Genomic DNA, 17,855 nt, shown 5'->3' with positions numbered 1-17,855 from the left:
TAAATAGCCACCGTATGATGTGTTTTGGTGCGACACGGAGAGCGCAAACATGGACTCCCCCGTCCTTCCATCCCTCACCATCAGCTGCTTCTGCACTCGCTCGTTCTTCTCCGCTTCGGTGATGCGCTCCTCCTCATTGCGGTGGTCGTTGATGCCCTCGGTGGGCAGGTCGGCGCTGTGCATGCTGGCGTTCTCCTCGCTGTCGCTGTTGTCGTCCAGCAGTGGCTCGTACATGGGGGGAGGGGGGGGCGGTGGGGGGGCCGTCATCACCATGTGGAGCTCCTCCTTGGTCTTCAGCAGGTCATCCTGGGCTTCTCTGGCCTATAGGGGGACGGAGCAGACACCAAGAGCTCAGTGCATTTAACATGTATGTGTTGGTGTGCAAGATTCATACGTCTATATATATGTATATATGTACGTGTATGTGTGTATATATGTATACATGCAAATGTAATGTGTTTGTAAGTGTGTGTGTCTTATATACAGGCATACTGTTTTTCTTGTACAGAGATGTGTAAGTGCATGAATGAGTGTGTGTGAGTGTGTTAGAGGGTGTGTGTTAGAAGGTGTGTGTTTAGACTCACCCTGTGCTGCCACGTGTCTGCCTCCTCCTCCTTGCGCCTCCTGGCCTCCTCCAGCAGGGCGATCTTAGCTGTGTGTTCAGCTAGTTCTGCAGCCTGACACAAATGCACACACACAACGGTTAGGATTCAGTAGGAGAGGAGGACAGAGCCAGAAGCTTCTAGAAGAACCTCCTCATCCTGTAGGCTCCAAGGAGATGAGCTGTGTCCACGGCGACAATGTCAACAATTCATCCGTTCTTGAGCAAACCATCCAGAAGTGCCCAGAATGAACTCCAGTCTGCTTTTGTTGTTCACAGCATGTGTGCAGTGTCTGGACTGTAAATACTCAGTACACGCACACACATACACACTCACTCGTACAGACTCACACAAACAGACTAACACAAAAGCCCTGCAAGCAGGGGGATGTTGGGCACAGTAAAATGTGCTTACATAGAAAATTGGGCACTGCAAGATAATGCAGCAAGCAGAAGACAGGTCGTACATTATTGGGCTAGAGCTGTACAATGGAAAGGGAAAATGACCTCACATCAGGACTGATCCTTTTGTATTCGCTGTCTCTGTGAAGGCCATTTAAATTTCACAGTTAGCCCCAGCCTAAAACACACCAAGCATACTTTGTGGCATGTGTGGTGTTGTTTGACCCAAACTTACGGTCCCCACAAGGATAGTAAATGGAAGAAAATCTTGACCTTGTGCAGGACCTTTTCTTCAGCCCTGCAACTTCAAGTGCTCTTTCGAGCACTAGTACTATTTCTAAGTTTAGCGTTAGAATTAGAATTAAGGGATAAGGTTAGAGTTAGGGGTTAGGGATAACATTACTTTTTATGGGAGTGAATTTTCAGTCTTCCCTAAGATAGTAAAAACAACCTGTGTGTGTGAGAGAGTGAGTGAGTGAGAGAGTGAGAGAGAGAGAGAGAGAGAGAGGCTGTTCTGACCAGCTGCTCCTGGCTCTTCATCTGGTCCTCGGCCTGGCGTGCCAGCTCCTCCTTGGCCAGCAGGGCTAACTGGCGCTCTGCCTCCAGACGTGCTGCCTCGTCCTCAGCCCTCCTCCTCTCCTGCTCCAGCTGCATGGCCCTCTGCATCTGCTCCTGCAGCTCTGGAGGGGGCATTTACAAAACACACACACACATGCTTGGTCTAGCTGTGCTAAAGAATTCAAAAGCGCAAAGAACTGAGAAGGAAGGAGAGAAAGAAATGGAGGGAAGATAAGCAAAGGAAAAGAGAAAATCTCCTAAAAACATTCAGACTGCTGCATTTCCAGAAACAAACATCTAAATTCACATGGATCACACTAACAGTTCCGTAATATTACACGTTACCTTTGAGTAACAAAGTCACAAATGCATCGACACTCCAGCTAAATGGGCTACCGAATTATAATGAAACTGAAAATATGTCAGCTCTTCAGTTATAGCACATATTAGACTGAACTGTTAAGTAATCTGTGCTTGGAAACACACAGGTATACACACACACACACAAAGGTTGGTGTGGAAGCCTGAAAGTCAGTAAATGTTGTAACAGCCTGATAGCCAGATCAGATCCATAGAGAGCACCGCCGGACCATCTAAGGTCTACCTAGTCATAAACACACCTTGTCACACATCCACCCCGACCGCCACCAGTGTGCATGTAGTCAAAGCAGACATGTTGTAAACATGCTACTAGAACCACATCTACTTGAAACATAGTATTTTCATGGTTCAGGCTGAATTTTACATTTTTCTGAAAAATTCTAAAAAGAGTAATGAACACTGCGGGCTCAACATGAACACATAAAGACTCTTTCACACACATCACTCGTCTATTTATAGAGCACCTTTAAGAACAACACATCTTTCACACTACACACATGCACTCTTTCTCTGACATAGTACACACACATGCACTCTCACACACACACATGCATTCTATCTCTCTGTCTCTTACACACGCACGCAGGTGTAGGTGAAAATGGGCCTACCTTTTTCTGCCTTCTTGGTCTTCTCCTCAAACTGGTAGAGCCTCATCATCAGCTCCTGCTTCTCTCTCTCCATTTGCTCCTTTTCTCTCTCCATGGCCTCTCTTTTCTTCTTCTCGTTCTCCAGCTGGGCCCTGTAGATAACACAGACACTCAGGGTTGGACACAAAGAGAGGGATGACGAGCGCTGGCTAATGAACCAATACACACACACACACACACACACACACACACTGTCACAGTGGGAAGCAAACACAAGCAAGTGGGCAAATATGCACACACAAACACACACACGTTTACATATGAAGCATTCTTATGTGCATGCATGCGCGCACACACTCAACCACGCACACACAAACACTCGTGCACAGTGTACTAAAAGTACTAAAAGTAGAAGTAATAGGACAGTTTCCAACAGAAATTATACGTTAACGTGGGTAGAGCTTGAAAACCCAGGCAGCCCCTGATAGGGTAACTGTTTATTTTACAATATGTCACATGTCTCTATTTCTGTTTACACCATTCTGGCTGGATAACTAAGTCAGCAGACAGAGCTATCTCCTGCACTAAATAGCGACCTACAGTGGTGGTCATCACACACATCTCACTGGATACCCATGTTCGCTGGAAAACATGGGAAAATCCAACAGGTCAACAGGTTGAGTGTGTTTGGTTACAGTTGTGTGTGTGTGTGTATGCCATTACATCATCGTGTTTGGACAGCTGTGTAGAACATATACATGTCCAAATAACAGCAGCCTTGACCAGCAAAGGAGAGCAAGACAGCTTCCCTCATCATCCAACCACTAACACCATGCAGTGCCTTTGTTTCCATTCAACTTTATTGAACACGCCTCATGTACTGCTGACATACATGTGGAACAATAAACACACGTACACACACATTTGACGACGCACAAACACACATGTGTACACGTGCAAGTGTAAACACACACACCTCTCCATCTGTTTATGGTGCTTCTCCTCGCGAGCCTGAGCCTTCATCTGCTGCACCTCAATAGTGTCAGGCTTGCGTCTGCGCATGTACAGCTCGTGGTTGCCCATGCACAGCTGCAGGATGCGCTTGTTGATGCGCAGGCGAGGGGCATAGAACACAAAGTCCTGGTGGAAGGAGAGGGAGGGAGGGATAAAACTCAGTTGAGACGTTTTTATGGCTTGTCTTTTGTGTTTGGTTGATGTCAATGACAAAGGGCCCACTAACAATGAGCAGGTGCAGAGAGAGAGAAAAAGAGAGGGGGGGAAAGGAGAGGGAAAAATAGGGAGGGAGGGAGATAGGGAAAGAGAAAAATACTGTAGGCAGAGGGTAGGGAGAGAGAAAGAGAGACAGGAGAGAGAGAACCTGACTGTACATAATACATTTGGTTACAGGTATTCTGATTACTGTCAGTAATGTAGAGCACTCTGACAATCTTTGTTGAAGACTTATCCAGCAAGGATACACACAAACACAGCACTCCTGGCTTTGGCACAGATGCTGGAGAAAACAGAGCAAGAGAGATTGTGTGCGTGTTTCTCCCTATCAGTATGGGCCATGTTCTGGTCTGGAGACAGGGTTTTGTTATCAGGTACACCAGGATAGGCCTACGGGTTTTATGGAGACAAGACAACAGAGAGCTCTGGATAATATGGAAGAGGAGGAGAGGGCTCTGTCTATGCATGTGTGTTTGTACAGCAAGCTATGGTACTTTCTTGATGTGGTACCTTCCTAGTTTTCATTGTATGTCTCTGTTGAGTTAGATGTCATTAGACCACAGCATGTTGCTGCAGAGCAGTAGGTAACACATCAGACGTACATTACATGAACTACCATGTAACTATGTTGCAGCACCTAGTGTATAGTCACATCAATGTAAGTACAAAATACCTGCTGTGTGATTACATTAAATTAAGTGTTTAGGTTGGTTGAGGGGCAGTTCTGTGGGCGTATGTGAAGCCCTCTGTGACATGCTTGCGTGTAAAAAGGGCTATACAAATACATTTGATTTGATTTTGATTTGAGTGTTAACGGTTATGGTTATTACAAAAGTGTAAGAAGGCACAATATGGTGTTCAGGGGTAAGTGGATGTTGTAGAAGGGCAGTTGAAGGATATGTTACCCAACCTCCCCCAAACCAAGTTTCACTTGTGTAATATCTTGTTCTGCTTCAGCATAATGAAGCATAACAACTAGCATACCTGCAAACTCTGAACGGCTGAAAAAGCTGACACATTTTATACAGCCCATTTTCATGATCATAAACGTTTATTAAGGCTAACTCCGACTGCATTAAATCAACGTTAAATGATCCGCCAGAGCATGAGTTTCGATCACTCATTAAACCAGACACCAATTGGTCTTGTTTCATTACGTGTTTGTAATGAAATTACGAACGTATTTCTCCAACATTGTAGGTAGGCTACTGCAACACATTTCGCTGATTTTACGTAGCTGAAATCCTGACTAGTCGACAAGCTGACTACTGCAGCCTTTTCAAAGAAGACGCTGCAGTTCACTTGATTGTGATTGGCCAAATGACTCGCCTGACGTATCACCAAAGATGCTTTATTGTGAAGACGACCGCAGTAGGTTTTTGACTCCCCCCCCCCCCCCATAAAAACTCTCTGGATCTACACCAGGGGTGGGGAACGTCCGGCCCGCGCACTTCAGGTACCATATTATTAAGTGCATTATTCGTTGGTCAGGGCCGAGCAGCAGCACTATTTTAATATGTGGAGGAGGACCGTGAAGTCGCGCAGCGTTGCGTAGCAACGTTCGACGCCTTCAAGGTGTTTGCTGAAGTCGCGGAAAGATCCAATCTGACTGCAGTGGGTCTGTCTGGGTTTCACAAAAATGTTGACTGCAAAAAAAAGAAAAGTTGATACAGAATGTCGATCTTTCCAAGATAAATGGACAAAATATTATTTTTTTGTGGAAGTCAAGGCAAACCTGTGTGCCTAGTTTGTGGCTATGTATTAGCAGTAATGAAAAAAGCTAATCTGGAGCGTCATTGCAGCTCAAAACATGCTAAACTCAACGAATTGGGAGGCCAATTGCAGCTGGATAAAATAAATGCACTTCAGCGGAGTTTGGAATCACAATAAGCCACTTTCAGTAAGCCTCGTTGTGACAGAGACAACGTTATCAAGACAAGTTATGTAGTGAGCGAGCTAATCGCAAAGAAACTCAGGCCTCATGTTGAGGGAGAGTTTGTGAAAGAGTGTATGCAGTGCCGCTGCTAGCCATTTGGGTGCCCTACGCATAATTCCTTTATGATACCCCCCACCACCACCACCACAGCTGCCCTGTCAATGCATCCACATTCTGTGTTTGATATGCTGCTGGTTACGGAGTTAATGCGAGCGCGCAAAGCGCGCGAGCGAAATTTGGGGGGCGTTATTTGAGTGCATGATGTATTTTTGTCTCTTAATTTATCAGCCCCACCCTTACGTTTCTTAGCATGTTTTTCCAAATAAATTATAAACATTTAAAACTGAAACCATGCAGCCAAGGAGCTTTATTACTCATTTAAAAACAATTTGATCAATCGAATATAAAAGCATCATAGAACGTACAGTAAAGTAACATCTAGCTGGCGTCAGTTATTTCAAATGCATAGATAATGTTTAACAGTAAAATCGAAATTTAGTTTGCACCTAACATATTTGAGTGTGCTAAAATTAGCAATAACGTCAGCTAATTCGAGTTGTATGCATAGGCTAACTATAAGTTAGCAGCATATTTCCCGTATTTAACAATAATTAAACATGGACTTACCTGAAAGTGATGCACGGGCATCATCTTGCAGTTTATTTCTTTTTCTGGCCCTGACTCCTGTTGTCTTTTTGAGGCCATTTTCGAAAAGTTTGCCTAGCATATTGTCAAAGTTCGTCAGGCCACTGAGATAGAAAAGGGCACCCACGGCGAGCTTGGAAAGTTGAGTGTGTATTTGTTTTTGTGGGGTGGGGGGGCACCATCGTAACGTTTTTTGAGCAATTAAATATATCTCTTGTTTTGCCTGTTTTGTGATAAACATGCCTAAAAGGTGCGTAATATTTATATAGGTCTACTGAAATAATATAGTCATTATAATTATAATAACTATGATGATTTTTCAGTTGGCAAATTTTTGGTGCCCCCTCAGGACTTGGTGCCCTACGCACAGCACGTAGTGCGCGTTATGGGAGCGGCGGCACTAAGTGTATGGTTGCTGCTGCGGAGTCGTTAGCACCAGAGAAAGTCAAATTGTTTCAGGATGTTAGTTTGTCTCGGCGAACCGTGTCAGATCGGATTACTGATTTAGCACAAGACAGCACAAAAAACACTGAAGGATTCTGCAGGAGATTTTCAAACTTTCTCTCTGGCTTGTGATGAGACAACGGACATAACAAATAGTGCTCAACTGGCCGTTTTTGTTCGCGGGATAACTGCCGAGTTTGACACACGAGAAGGAACTGCTTTCACTGGAAGCCATGCAAGGCACTACAAGAGGTGAGGACTTGTTCGAGAGACTTGTTTTATCAATGAAAAAACTTGAGCTAACATTTGAAAGTAAGTGGTCTTACTACAGATGGAGCTCCAGCCATGGTTGGCTTGCAAAAGGGGTTAGTTGCATTTGTCAAGAAAGAACTGAATCGTCTCAGTCTTGATCCAAATGATTTAATTATATGCCACTGCATCGTACACCAGGAAAGTCTCTGTGCACAGTCGTTGCGCCTCAACAATGTGATGTCAACCGTAGTGTTGTGCATAAACTTTATCAAAGCCAGAGGTCTTAACAGCCGCCAGTTTAAGGAGTTACTGAATGATCTTGACTCTGAGTACAGTGATCTTGTTTATCACTGTGAAGTGCGATGGATGAGCCGCAAGAAGATGCTCAGGAGATTTTACGAACTGCAGGATGAAGTCAAGCAGTTCATGGAGATGAAGGGAAAACCTGTCATGGAACTCAATGATAGCAAGTGGCTGTGTGATCTAGCATTCATGGTGGACATTACCAAGTACCTCTCAGAGCTGAACGTCAAGACGCAGGGCCCCAACCAGCTTCTCAGCTCACTGCTTTCAAACGTGAAATCATTTGAAGCTAAATTAAGGCTGTGGAAAGTGCAACTCGAGAAGAATAACACGGTGCATTTCCCCACTCTGGAAGTACAAAAGCCTTCTACAACACTAGAATATGCTGATGAATGTGCAAAATTAATTGAGGCATTTAATGAAAGATTCAAGGATGTGAAAAGTAAACAAATGGAATTGAACATCTTTGCTACACCTTTCAATGTGGAACCAGCTGATGTGCCTGGTAACCTACAACACGAAATGATTCAGCTGCAATGCGATGATGTTCTGAAAGCTAGGTACAACAACCTTCCACTGCTTGAGTTCTACAAACGTCACATAAGTAAGGATGAATTTCCCACTTTGAGAAGACATGCATTGAAATATGCATCTGTGTTTGGAACAACTTACTGCTGCGAGCAGTTCTTTTCAAAACTGACCTTAGCAAAGAGTCGACTGCGCTCCAAGCTGACTGACGCAAACCTGGAAAACCAGTTGCGAGTAGCAACATCATCAATACCAGCTAACATCACAAACCTCTCCAAAGAGAAGCAGTTCCAACCATCGCATTAGGGGTGAGTTAATGTTTGAATAATAAATAATAAATAAAGCAGGCTGATTTCTAAGTTGATAATTCTGTACGGCCCCCGAATGATGTTATAAATATCCAAATGGCCCTTGGCAGAAAAAAGGTTCCCCACCCCTGATCTACACGATTCACGTGGATGACATTTTTTTCATTCAAAACTGCTATTTTCACCGAAAAGTGACAAGTTTGCAGGTATGAACTAGGCACTAGGCTAGTAAAACAGTCAGCATGTTGGCAATCTTCATATTGTGCTAAGACACAAAAAATGTTTAGGCGCATTCCTTTTTTCATATTACAAAAGAAAGGTGGGGTTGGTTAGGAAGGTGGATGGTGAGGTTGGTAGGGAGGTGAAAGATGGAGTTGGTAGGGAGGGTGGGTGGGTGATGGGGAGGGTGAGGAGAGTGACTGGTAGGTTGGTGGAGAGAGCTTACATACCGGGGCCTTCTTGTCGATGGGTTTGATGATGAACTTCTTGTCGTTGAAGGAGATGTTCCTGATCTCGCTCCAGGGGAAGCCAATCTTTGGGGTCAGTCTGGTGGAGCGAGTGGCAAGATGAGGTCAACATGAACACACCAATGTGTTGTTTGTTTCTAATTGAAATATCTATATTAATATGCTGGGGTATTTTCAAAGGACATTTCATTTGAATACACTGTACTGTAACAAACATGTAACCAATGCCAAAAAAAGGATAACATATATTTTATTGGTCAGTTGCCATTCTCCAGGATGATCGTTTGAGACAGGACAGTATGCTGTTCCACAGTGTTAAATGCCTCAGCACTACGTGACAACAGGACCTGTGTGTCTCCACAGTCAGGGCTGTCAGGAGTCTGGGGAGTGCCATTGGCAGCCATGACACACCGCCTGAACTGGAATTTCAATTACACTCCTTGGCATCTACGCAAAGGAATTGTGTTTGGAATGTGGACCCCATTTGAGCAATTTGCTGTTTAGTTTCAAATGCACACTAATGGATTTTTTAAGGAAATGACGTGTTTGGGTTAGCACGCCTGTTTTGGGGAGTATTTTGGCCGATAAAGAGAAGATAGAAGATTTTGGTTGGCACAGGGTTAAGTCAGACAACAGTCCACTTGACTGCGTGTCTTGTGTGAGGGCGTTGACCACTCAGTCAGGGCTGACTTGGCTGCTCTCAGAAGCCATGGTGGCGTGTTTGTACAGGGGCAGACGAAGGACATATTTAGAGGTAGATTAAGATTAGGCTTCACACAGTCTACAATGTTACAACAGAGGGTTGTTCAGGTTGTTGTCTTTAACCCAGCTTGGGAAAGTTGTAATGTACAATAAATCTAATAGACACTGTTAACCTGTTATGTAAATTAACTATAGCATACTACAGGAGCTTTTTTTTTTACTAAGTTAGTAAGTACTAAGGTTTACATCTAAGATGAATCTCTTAAAAGCCCTTTCAGCCAGCAAGTGTGTATGTTGCACAAGTCTACATAAAAATCTGTGTCGCTATCTCTAGAATCTAGTGTGTGTGTGGCTTCAGAGGAGTTTGGAGGCTGCACTGGGCTGTCTCTGGGAGGGCTAGGCTGCAGGTGTATTGTCTGGCGACTCCCAAGCCGACTCGCGAGGCCTGTGTTAGAGTCGAGCATTGTTAAGTGCAGCGCAGCTTGAAAAACCAGTTGGTGTCACTATGGTTACGGAGGAGGGCCCTGTGGGAGAGAGGCATTTCTGAAGCCAAACCCAAACAATTACCACAGAGGCACGTAGCGTGAACACACACATACACACACAGACAAGCATTGACACACAATTATATTACCTGGCCCTCTTACCTAATTTCTTTTTTTCAATAATAGCAGAGTGAGAGAACAAGTATCAAATTACACCACAGTCCAAATAAATACTTTATTATTAACTGTAGCAGAGTAAACAAAAGAAGCATTGATTTAACACTGGATTTAATATATCCCACTCAGCTGGTGCTTGGTGGGAACTGAGAAAGAATTGAATGTTTTCTATACTTTGGCATCAGCTTATAAAAGTGAGTAAGGAACAAAGCCAGGGTCCAAAAGAGGCCAATTCAGATTCCAGCCTGACCATCTGTGGCCTCAGTCCTGAGGGGGCTGAGCTCATCCGCTTTCTCATTAACCCTGACATGGATATGGGATCCGGCTTCCACTCGGCCTGCCACCAAGCTTGGCTTCGAGAGATCAAACAGGGAGCTGAGAGTGTGTGGCAGAGTGACGGCTATCATCAACGACACAGGCAGCTCTGTGTGAAGGTTGCTGTCTGGAGAGACGGTAAGTGACTAGGTGGTAGTTCAACCAGCGGAGTGTCTCTTCACATACTCTCCTTAAACCCAGTTATCCCAGAGATCTAAATCTCGCTACGTCTGTTTTGCACGCTGCACGGTTGCCGCTAGCGATGGTCTCGTAAGACATCTTTAGAACTGTCTCTTGGGAGTGTAGCCGGGGTGAATTGGTAAACTCACTCCTCACGAGAAAAGCTAGCTTGTTCGGTGGTGTAACTGGTTAGTTATCACGCTCGTGGGTCAGAGGGCCTGATTTCGAAGCCTGGTGTGGGTACAGATTGGCAGGAAGACTACAGCTGTTACAGGAGCATTTAGCGTGTCAATTGTGTCAGTTGGCAGAGCAGCCTTAGCTGAAATGGAGCTAGGTGGATCTGCGGACATTAGTCATTGTGGGGATGACCTCCGCAGGGTAGCGATTAACCTGGGACCTGGTCTGCCTCACTGTGACACACCTGTCAAATCAGTCAGACAAGAGCCAAACAGGACAGCAGCACATGCCTCAACCTTCAGCAAGATCTGAGTTCTGGAAGGCTGCCAGTCTGGACACAGTTAGGGTTAGCCTGGGCACCCAGTTCTATACAGGTGTTGGATTAAACCTAATGTAGCCCACTTCAGTGAGGGACTGGTCCGGTTCTGTGAGAGTGTATGTAACATGATTAATAATGCTTCCACTTGCCATTGTACCAGAAGTGTATATGTTTATTTTGGCTTAGTGCTCTGTCACTTAAAAACTTTTCAGTGTTTTCCTTTAAGGGAATGACACACTTTGTGCTGCTTTTAATGTTTTTAATATACCTCTGTACAGTGTGCTTGAGTGCCGAGAAAGGCACTTTGGAAAATAAAAAGTATTATTATTATTATGTTCTCCCTAGTTTAACCTCTCCAGGTTCTGGAGCAGATGGGTGACTGTGTTTGTCCATTGTCAGGAAAACTACAATAAATGAACTCTGGGAATCCTGAGCTGTGATTTATTTAAAAGTCACATGATATGCTGTTTTTGGATGCTTTTATATAGGCCTTAGTGGTCCACTAATACTGTATCTGAAGTCTCTTTCCCGAAATTCAGCCTTGGTGCATAATTACAGACACAACGAGCAGTCCCACAATGAGCTTTCCTCAAGACATGCTGTTTCTGTACCTATTGCTTTCAATTCTAATGAGGAGGAGAGAGGCGGCACCAATGCGCTAATGTTTACAATGGATGTATCGCAATGGCTAGTAGCCCCATTGCTGTAAGATGCCTCGAATTTACCGTTTCTCATCTGATCACCCTGGTTTGCAGAGGTGCACACTCATAGTAATTTCAATGAAGGGAAAGGCTATCGCGAGCGCCATAACACCAACAGCAGAATGGTTAACCAAATAACATTGAAGTGTACAACACTCGCGTTACAGCATGTGTATTCCCACACATACTTGATGCTATCTACCTTTACATTAGCGACAGTAACTCAGCTGTTTGCTGCAGAGATAATGTTACAGCCACATTCTAAGGGTAGCAAGCTCGGTAACCATATACAGTGAAGCAACAAAATGATATAGCATTAGTTAACTTGTCTAAGGTTTGTAGCTGCACCAAGGAGAGATAGTACTGATCCAGAATTTTTATTTGAGCAAGGCCTGCTTTGTATTAGCTCAAGTTGAGGAAACAGTCATGGATGAAATGTTTGGCGCAGACATACAACATTTTGGGAAGTTGTGTCGGTGCATTTCCAGAGAAAAAAATAATATAACGACACTGGGTCTTCAGAGGCTTGGATGAAGGAACTGTAAAAATACTTTTGTTTTCCTTTGTACATCCAAACTGAGCAAATGTAATGTTTCATTCGTTTGCAAGCCATGATGTCTCTCGAGGTTAAAAACACTTGCACGGTCGTAGCTCAGGTTCTTATGGGTGGGCCAGATTCTCTGGTTGGGCAAAGCAGAGAGGGGAGGTAACCTTCCTCCTTGTGACGTCACAAGGAGGAGAAAACCGAACGTTTGAGCTTTAATTTTCTCAAAGGCAGAGAAGAATACCCAGGGCTTGGTTTACACCTATAAAAATTTCTAGCAACTGGGGGACCAAAGGCAGGCTAGGGGAGCTCATATTAATGTTAAATAACCTCCTGAAGGGAAGTTTTCATGTCATGTGACCTTTAAAACAACGCAGGATCCTGTCAGTTCCCTGTGCGTGAGCAGCAGCGCTTACTTGTCATCCTTCTCGTAGATGTTGAGCCCCAGGGCGTCCACACCCAGCCACAACTCGGTCCCCTTCTTGTTCTTGATGTCAAAGTAGTTGACCCCATACATCTCCAGGTCCTGGGCAATCTTCAGGTACTCCAGCATAGCGTCTTCCCTATGGAACCGATAGAAGGACAGAGAGAGCGAGAGAGAGGGGTGGAAAGAATAATAATAATACAAAATAAAGTATTTGCATTTATCAAAAGAGAAGTGATGGGAGAGAAAAAGAGAAAGATAGAGAACTATTGATTTACTGCCACATTCAACAAACTGGAAATAACAGAGACAAAGACAAACAGATTGACAGGCTGACAATAACACACACACACACACACGCACATGAACACACACACATGCACACACACCAACACATAAAAATGACATGCAGTCACACACACACATAAACGCACATTCAAATGTCCACACGTGCACACAGACTCACTTGAGCATGCCGCGATGCTCCTCATGCCACACCTGGATCCTCTCCTCCCACTGCTCTCTGGAGAGCTTGTGTTGCTCCAGAACCCTGAGGAGGGGATAGAGACCAGGTCGTCATGACACACTCTCTACTACCAGGTTAGGCTTTGTGTAGCATTAGGTCATGTCATCCTTTTTGATGTTATGGTGTATTTTTGTTCTTTTTTTTTATTAGCAAGGATACTTACAAACATACATACTACACAAAATACATTAGAAAAGAAAACCGTATTTTTCTGAAAATAATCTGCATTTTCTATAAACCGCACCCCACCAGAATGGGAGCTTTGTGTTTGTAAATCTGAGTGTAAACCGCACTGGAATAAATGCCGCACTTAATACGGGAACAATGATACCAAGCAATGCACGAGTATAGGCATGCCGTTGTGTAACACACTTTGAAAACATAAGTGCGTAATATATGTTTTCTATTGCCCGGGAATTAACTAATATTTACCTTTAGACACGTGAGTTCTAAATATTTCTGACGGTCCCCAAAGCGCAAGTTATTTTTCCGCAACGGGCTAAGTTAGCTAGCATAATAGCTAGCGAAAAAAGTGTTTATACTGATCTTTTGTTCTAACATTCTATAAGCCGCATCGAAATATAAGCCTCACAAACACAAGAACAATTTGAAATCGGGGTATAAACCACGGCTTTATTTCCGAAAAAACACGGTACTGGCAAGTTTTTTATCCCCAACTGTTTGCTCAGCCTGTATCTGGCCTGGTATTGGTTGAGTTCCTGGCTCCTTACCTCTGGGGCAGCAGGCGGTCAGACGTGAGGTAGCCAGGCCGGTGGACGTCCTTGGAGAAGTCTCCAAACTTGGCCTGGACGGAGTAGGAGGCCAGCAACACTGCGGTCTCTGGGGGGCAGTACACTTCGTCACTCAGGATGCCGTCCTTCACCTGCAGGAAGAACATCTTCTGGGTGATCTCCTGGATCAGCTCCTCAGACACATCCTCTGGGAAGAACTTGGCCCGGAACTTGAACTGGAGCGGGTTCTCCTTCTTCACGTCCTGGGACGACACCTGGGTGGGAGGGAGGTAGTGAAGTGTTGTTTGTGAACGATTAGCACCAACTGACATTGTGTCCTTGGGCAAGGCACTTCACCCAACTTGCCTCGGGGGAATGTCCCTGTACTTACTGTAAGTCGCTCTAGATAAGAGCGTCTGCTAAATGACTAAACGTAAATGTAAATGAATCATTTGTATGACTCAGGAGTAATGAGTAGTCTCAGAGAGTGATTCGTTGATTTTCTCGTGGCCAATAAAAAAAAAGTAAAAATAACTAAACCTTAATTATCAGTTGAGAACAAATCTCATTCACGTCTTACTATTACTAAACCTAGCAGTCACGCGAAAGTGAATGAGGTAAACAAATCCTTTCTGTTTCCTCTTCTGAGCCTATGCAGGTCACGTGAAAAATGATCCAAAAGGTGTTTGACTTCATGCACCACCGGCAGCGCCAACAGATGGCTGCAGCCGGCTGCCTTGAAGCTGAAAATGCCATTGGCTGCTTCAAGTCAGCCGGGCTGCAGGCGATGCCGGCGCTGCATGAAGTCGAACGCACCTAAAAGCTTGTACCCGAAGAACCAGTTGGGAAATTAACAAATAATTTGTTTCCTCTCGCTACCATTTATGAGCCTATGCAGGTCACCTGAAAAATTATCCAAACACTCGTACCCGAAGACCCAGTCGGGAAATGAACGAATAATTTCTGTTTCCTCTAGCTACCACTACAGAGCCTATGCAGGCAGGGCCGGTCCTTCCTTTAGGCGACATAGGCAGCCGCCTAGGGCGGCATGAAGAGGGGGGCGGCATTTTCCGAAGTGCATCCATTAAATAACCCTCCCACACTACCAACAAAGGGCACCAACCGCGCCACGTCATATGTCCGTGTTGTGGTTGGGGGGGCGGCACCCCGATTTGCGGGGTGAGGACCATTTTTTTGTGTGGGCGGGGCTAAGTTCGAATTTAGCCCCGCCCACACAAAAAATTGGTCGGGAAGTTCGGTCTGGAGTTGATCTGTCCGGGAAAAACTTATGCTAATGTTAAGGAAGAGTGCCCGGCAGAACTAGCATTATCCTTGTGCTATTGCATAGCACAGGCATGATGCTCTAAAGCCCCTTTCCCCCACTACTCACGTCTATATCAAATGCGACAGAGCTTACAGAAAGCATGATATTGATCTTGCTGCTAAGTGGCAAAGTGGAGTTCTGAACTCCACGTAGGAAAGCCTGAAAGCCTACCCGAGTGGTAAATTGCGACGGTGGGCAAGAATGGTCAAAAAGGAGGACAAAAGGGCATAAAGGGGGACACGCAACAGAGGTCCAGACAACGGGCTGGAAAACCGGACTGTCCAGATGAAATCCGGACGTCTGGTCACCCTAAATCAGAGACATGATGCAAACTTTACGGAAATGTATGTTGTCACTGTATAGTATTCCTTTCACTTGGTTTTTAGAAATACGCAATAGGGCTAAATATAGGACTATTGTAGATGGAATTCATCACATATTTTCTTAGTGATTTTAGTATGATTTCCAACGCATTATTGGATTAAATAAACTGTTAACCTAAACACCTAGCTGTTCTCGCCAGGCAAAGAAAGCTTCATAGTTATTTTGGTAACAGAAATCTTCCATAATGCAGACTTACCATAGCTTACTGTCAACTTTATATTCAAACGAAGTGCCACGAAATTCACACTGCCTTCAATTTAACATCAGTAGAAATATGGCCTGAGTTTTTTTATGTTCAACCTACCAAACAAAACGCCTATTAATGGATAAACGTGATCTAACAAGACTTGGTAATAATGTAATAAATAAAAGCTTGAGAAGTGTGTCTAAAATATATTTTATTGAACATTTGCCTTTGAAAGGGGCATATTAACAGAACTATATTTAAGACGTTTCCATCAGATATAAGTGTGGGTAAAACATAGTCACTGACGACCTTTATTGTCCCTTAAAAGCAGTCTGCCTTGATGACACGATAAAAAAGAATAATGGGTGTGTTTAACAAAAGCTTCTGAAGGCAAGACTAATATTATTTAAATATATATCATTTCATATTGTGGCTATCAGTTAAAGTATTAATCTTTGTCTTTGCTCCAGATAGACATGTCAACAATCTATGCTTACGCTTAACATATTTAAATATTTGCCATCATGAAAAAACAAACACAGAAATGAAAAATCAAATCCGTTTTAAAATAACGGGAATACGCAACTATATTAACAACATTTCATGTGTGTCAACCATTTGCTAAACTTGCTACAACAGGGGGGGCAACTCAAGCCATTTCTCCCTGTGCTCATTCAATATAAGTCTATGGCTCATTCAGCTCCAGGTAAATCGGCAATCGGCCAATGTGAACTTTTGTGCTCGTGCCAGGTTCGTATCCGCAAGCACATTTGCAGGCAACTTTTATTGATGTAAGCAAATAAATGGGGTGCTAGTTTACCCATTTCGGATTGGTTTCAAATTTAGCAAAAAATTATTCTATGAAAAAGCTAGTTGTATGAGCCAGGTTCAAGAATCTAACAAAAATTATTGAGGAAGATGGGCATAGATTATGTTTTTAAATCTAGATTAATCTCACTGTAATCTTGTAATTAATCTAGATTAATCTAGATTAAAATGGCTCATTTGAGTTCCGCCGAAGGCATTCAGAATATGTGTAGGCCTACTACCCAAATAATGACGTAAGTAAGTCTTTGAGAACGGGTTTCTCAAGCCAGGTGATCAAGGAGATTAGTAAACTTGGCTGATAGAGCTGTGTTGACGGGCTCGGTTGCACTCAAACAGTAGCCTAGTTTGACGACGACTCTTCCCCTGCGCTACATCAGTGCTTGGCCCGGCATCTTCCGCATTAGCTAAGGGATGCTTTGCATTAAGGTGGTATTTGAGACTGGAATAACTCGTACAGTAATCTAATTCCGCATCGCACAAGGTGCAAACAACCTTAGTCTTGTCGAGGTTTCCATTGGGAAGCTTCTTAAAAATGCATTTTTCCTGAAGCAAACCCGGCGGTTTAATAGCTGCATCCATGTTAGCACGTCACGTTTGATGTGATAATTGCATACACACAGGTTCAAAGACTCGTTCTCGCCCCCTACCAGTAGCGGACTGGCCATCGGGAGAATCGGGAGAATTCCCGATGGGCCGAAGCACTTTTGGACCGGAGGGCCGCCGGGAGGGCTGCCGGCCCTGCTCCAACCCATAATTTTTTACTACTAATAAAAATGTTGGAAGAAGATTGAGCAACACGGTTTGCCGGCCCCCCTTTCCCCCAGGCCTGTTGGTCTATTCCAAATGAACGCCTATGCAGCCTTGGTGCCGCTTATACACAACAGTGACACTGACATATCGAAAGTTAGCTATAGAGACAATATGAAGATGGAAAACCAGGTGAAGAAACGTAAACGTAATTACCTTCACTAGACAATGTTTTACCAATTGGACTAAAGGCTATGTTTGTGTGTTTTACGTCAAGCTAAAAAAACTACTTTTTGCTCAAATCAGCCAAAATAAATCGCTTGCGCGCTATGCGCGCTCGCATTAAGCGTGGAAGTCCCAAAGCATCACATCAGGCACAGAATTTGCATGCATTAGCAGGGCGCTCGCTGTGTGGCGTATACGGGACCGGTTCTGGTAGGCTGGTCTGGATCAAAGTCCAGG

General features: G+C 44.1%; 1 protein-coding gene across 2 annotated transcripts in view; it reads right to left on the bottom strand.

Moving 5' to 3' along the window:
* ezrb (ezrin b) overlaps positions 1-17,855 on the bottom strand; it is a 34,754-nt gene that overhangs the window by 1,294 nt on the left and 15,605 nt on the right. For both annotated transcript variants that reach the window (XM_084699588.1, XM_084699587.1), the window contains exons 5-13: positions 13,924-14,198; positions 13,133-13,216; positions 12,659-12,805; positions 8,625-8,721; positions 3,506-3,669; positions 2,551-2,681; positions 1,523-1,683; positions 585-677; positions 79-321 (exon numbers count right to left, since the gene is read on the bottom strand). In XM_084699588.1, coding sequence (XP_084555714.1) covers positions 79-321; positions 585-677; positions 1,523-1,683; positions 2,551-2,681; positions 3,506-3,669; positions 8,625-8,721; positions 12,659-12,805; positions 13,133-13,216; positions 13,924-14,198 — 1,395 coding nt within the window. The remainder of the gene's footprint in view (positions 1-78; positions 322-584; positions 678-1,522; positions 1,684-2,550; positions 2,682-3,505; positions 3,670-8,624; positions 8,722-12,658; positions 12,806-13,132; positions 13,217-13,923; positions 14,199-17,855) is intronic.

Source organism: Hypomesus nipponensis, chromosome 6, assembly GCF_054491055.1.
Source record: "Hypomesus nipponensis isolate SF chromosome 6, ASM5449105v1, whole genome shotgun sequence".
In the NCBI taxonomy this organism is placed as follows: Eukaryota; Metazoa; Chordata; class Actinopteri; order Osmeriformes; family Osmeridae; genus Hypomesus; species Hypomesus nipponensis.
This window is presented reverse-complemented; position numbering and strand designations above follow the sequence as displayed.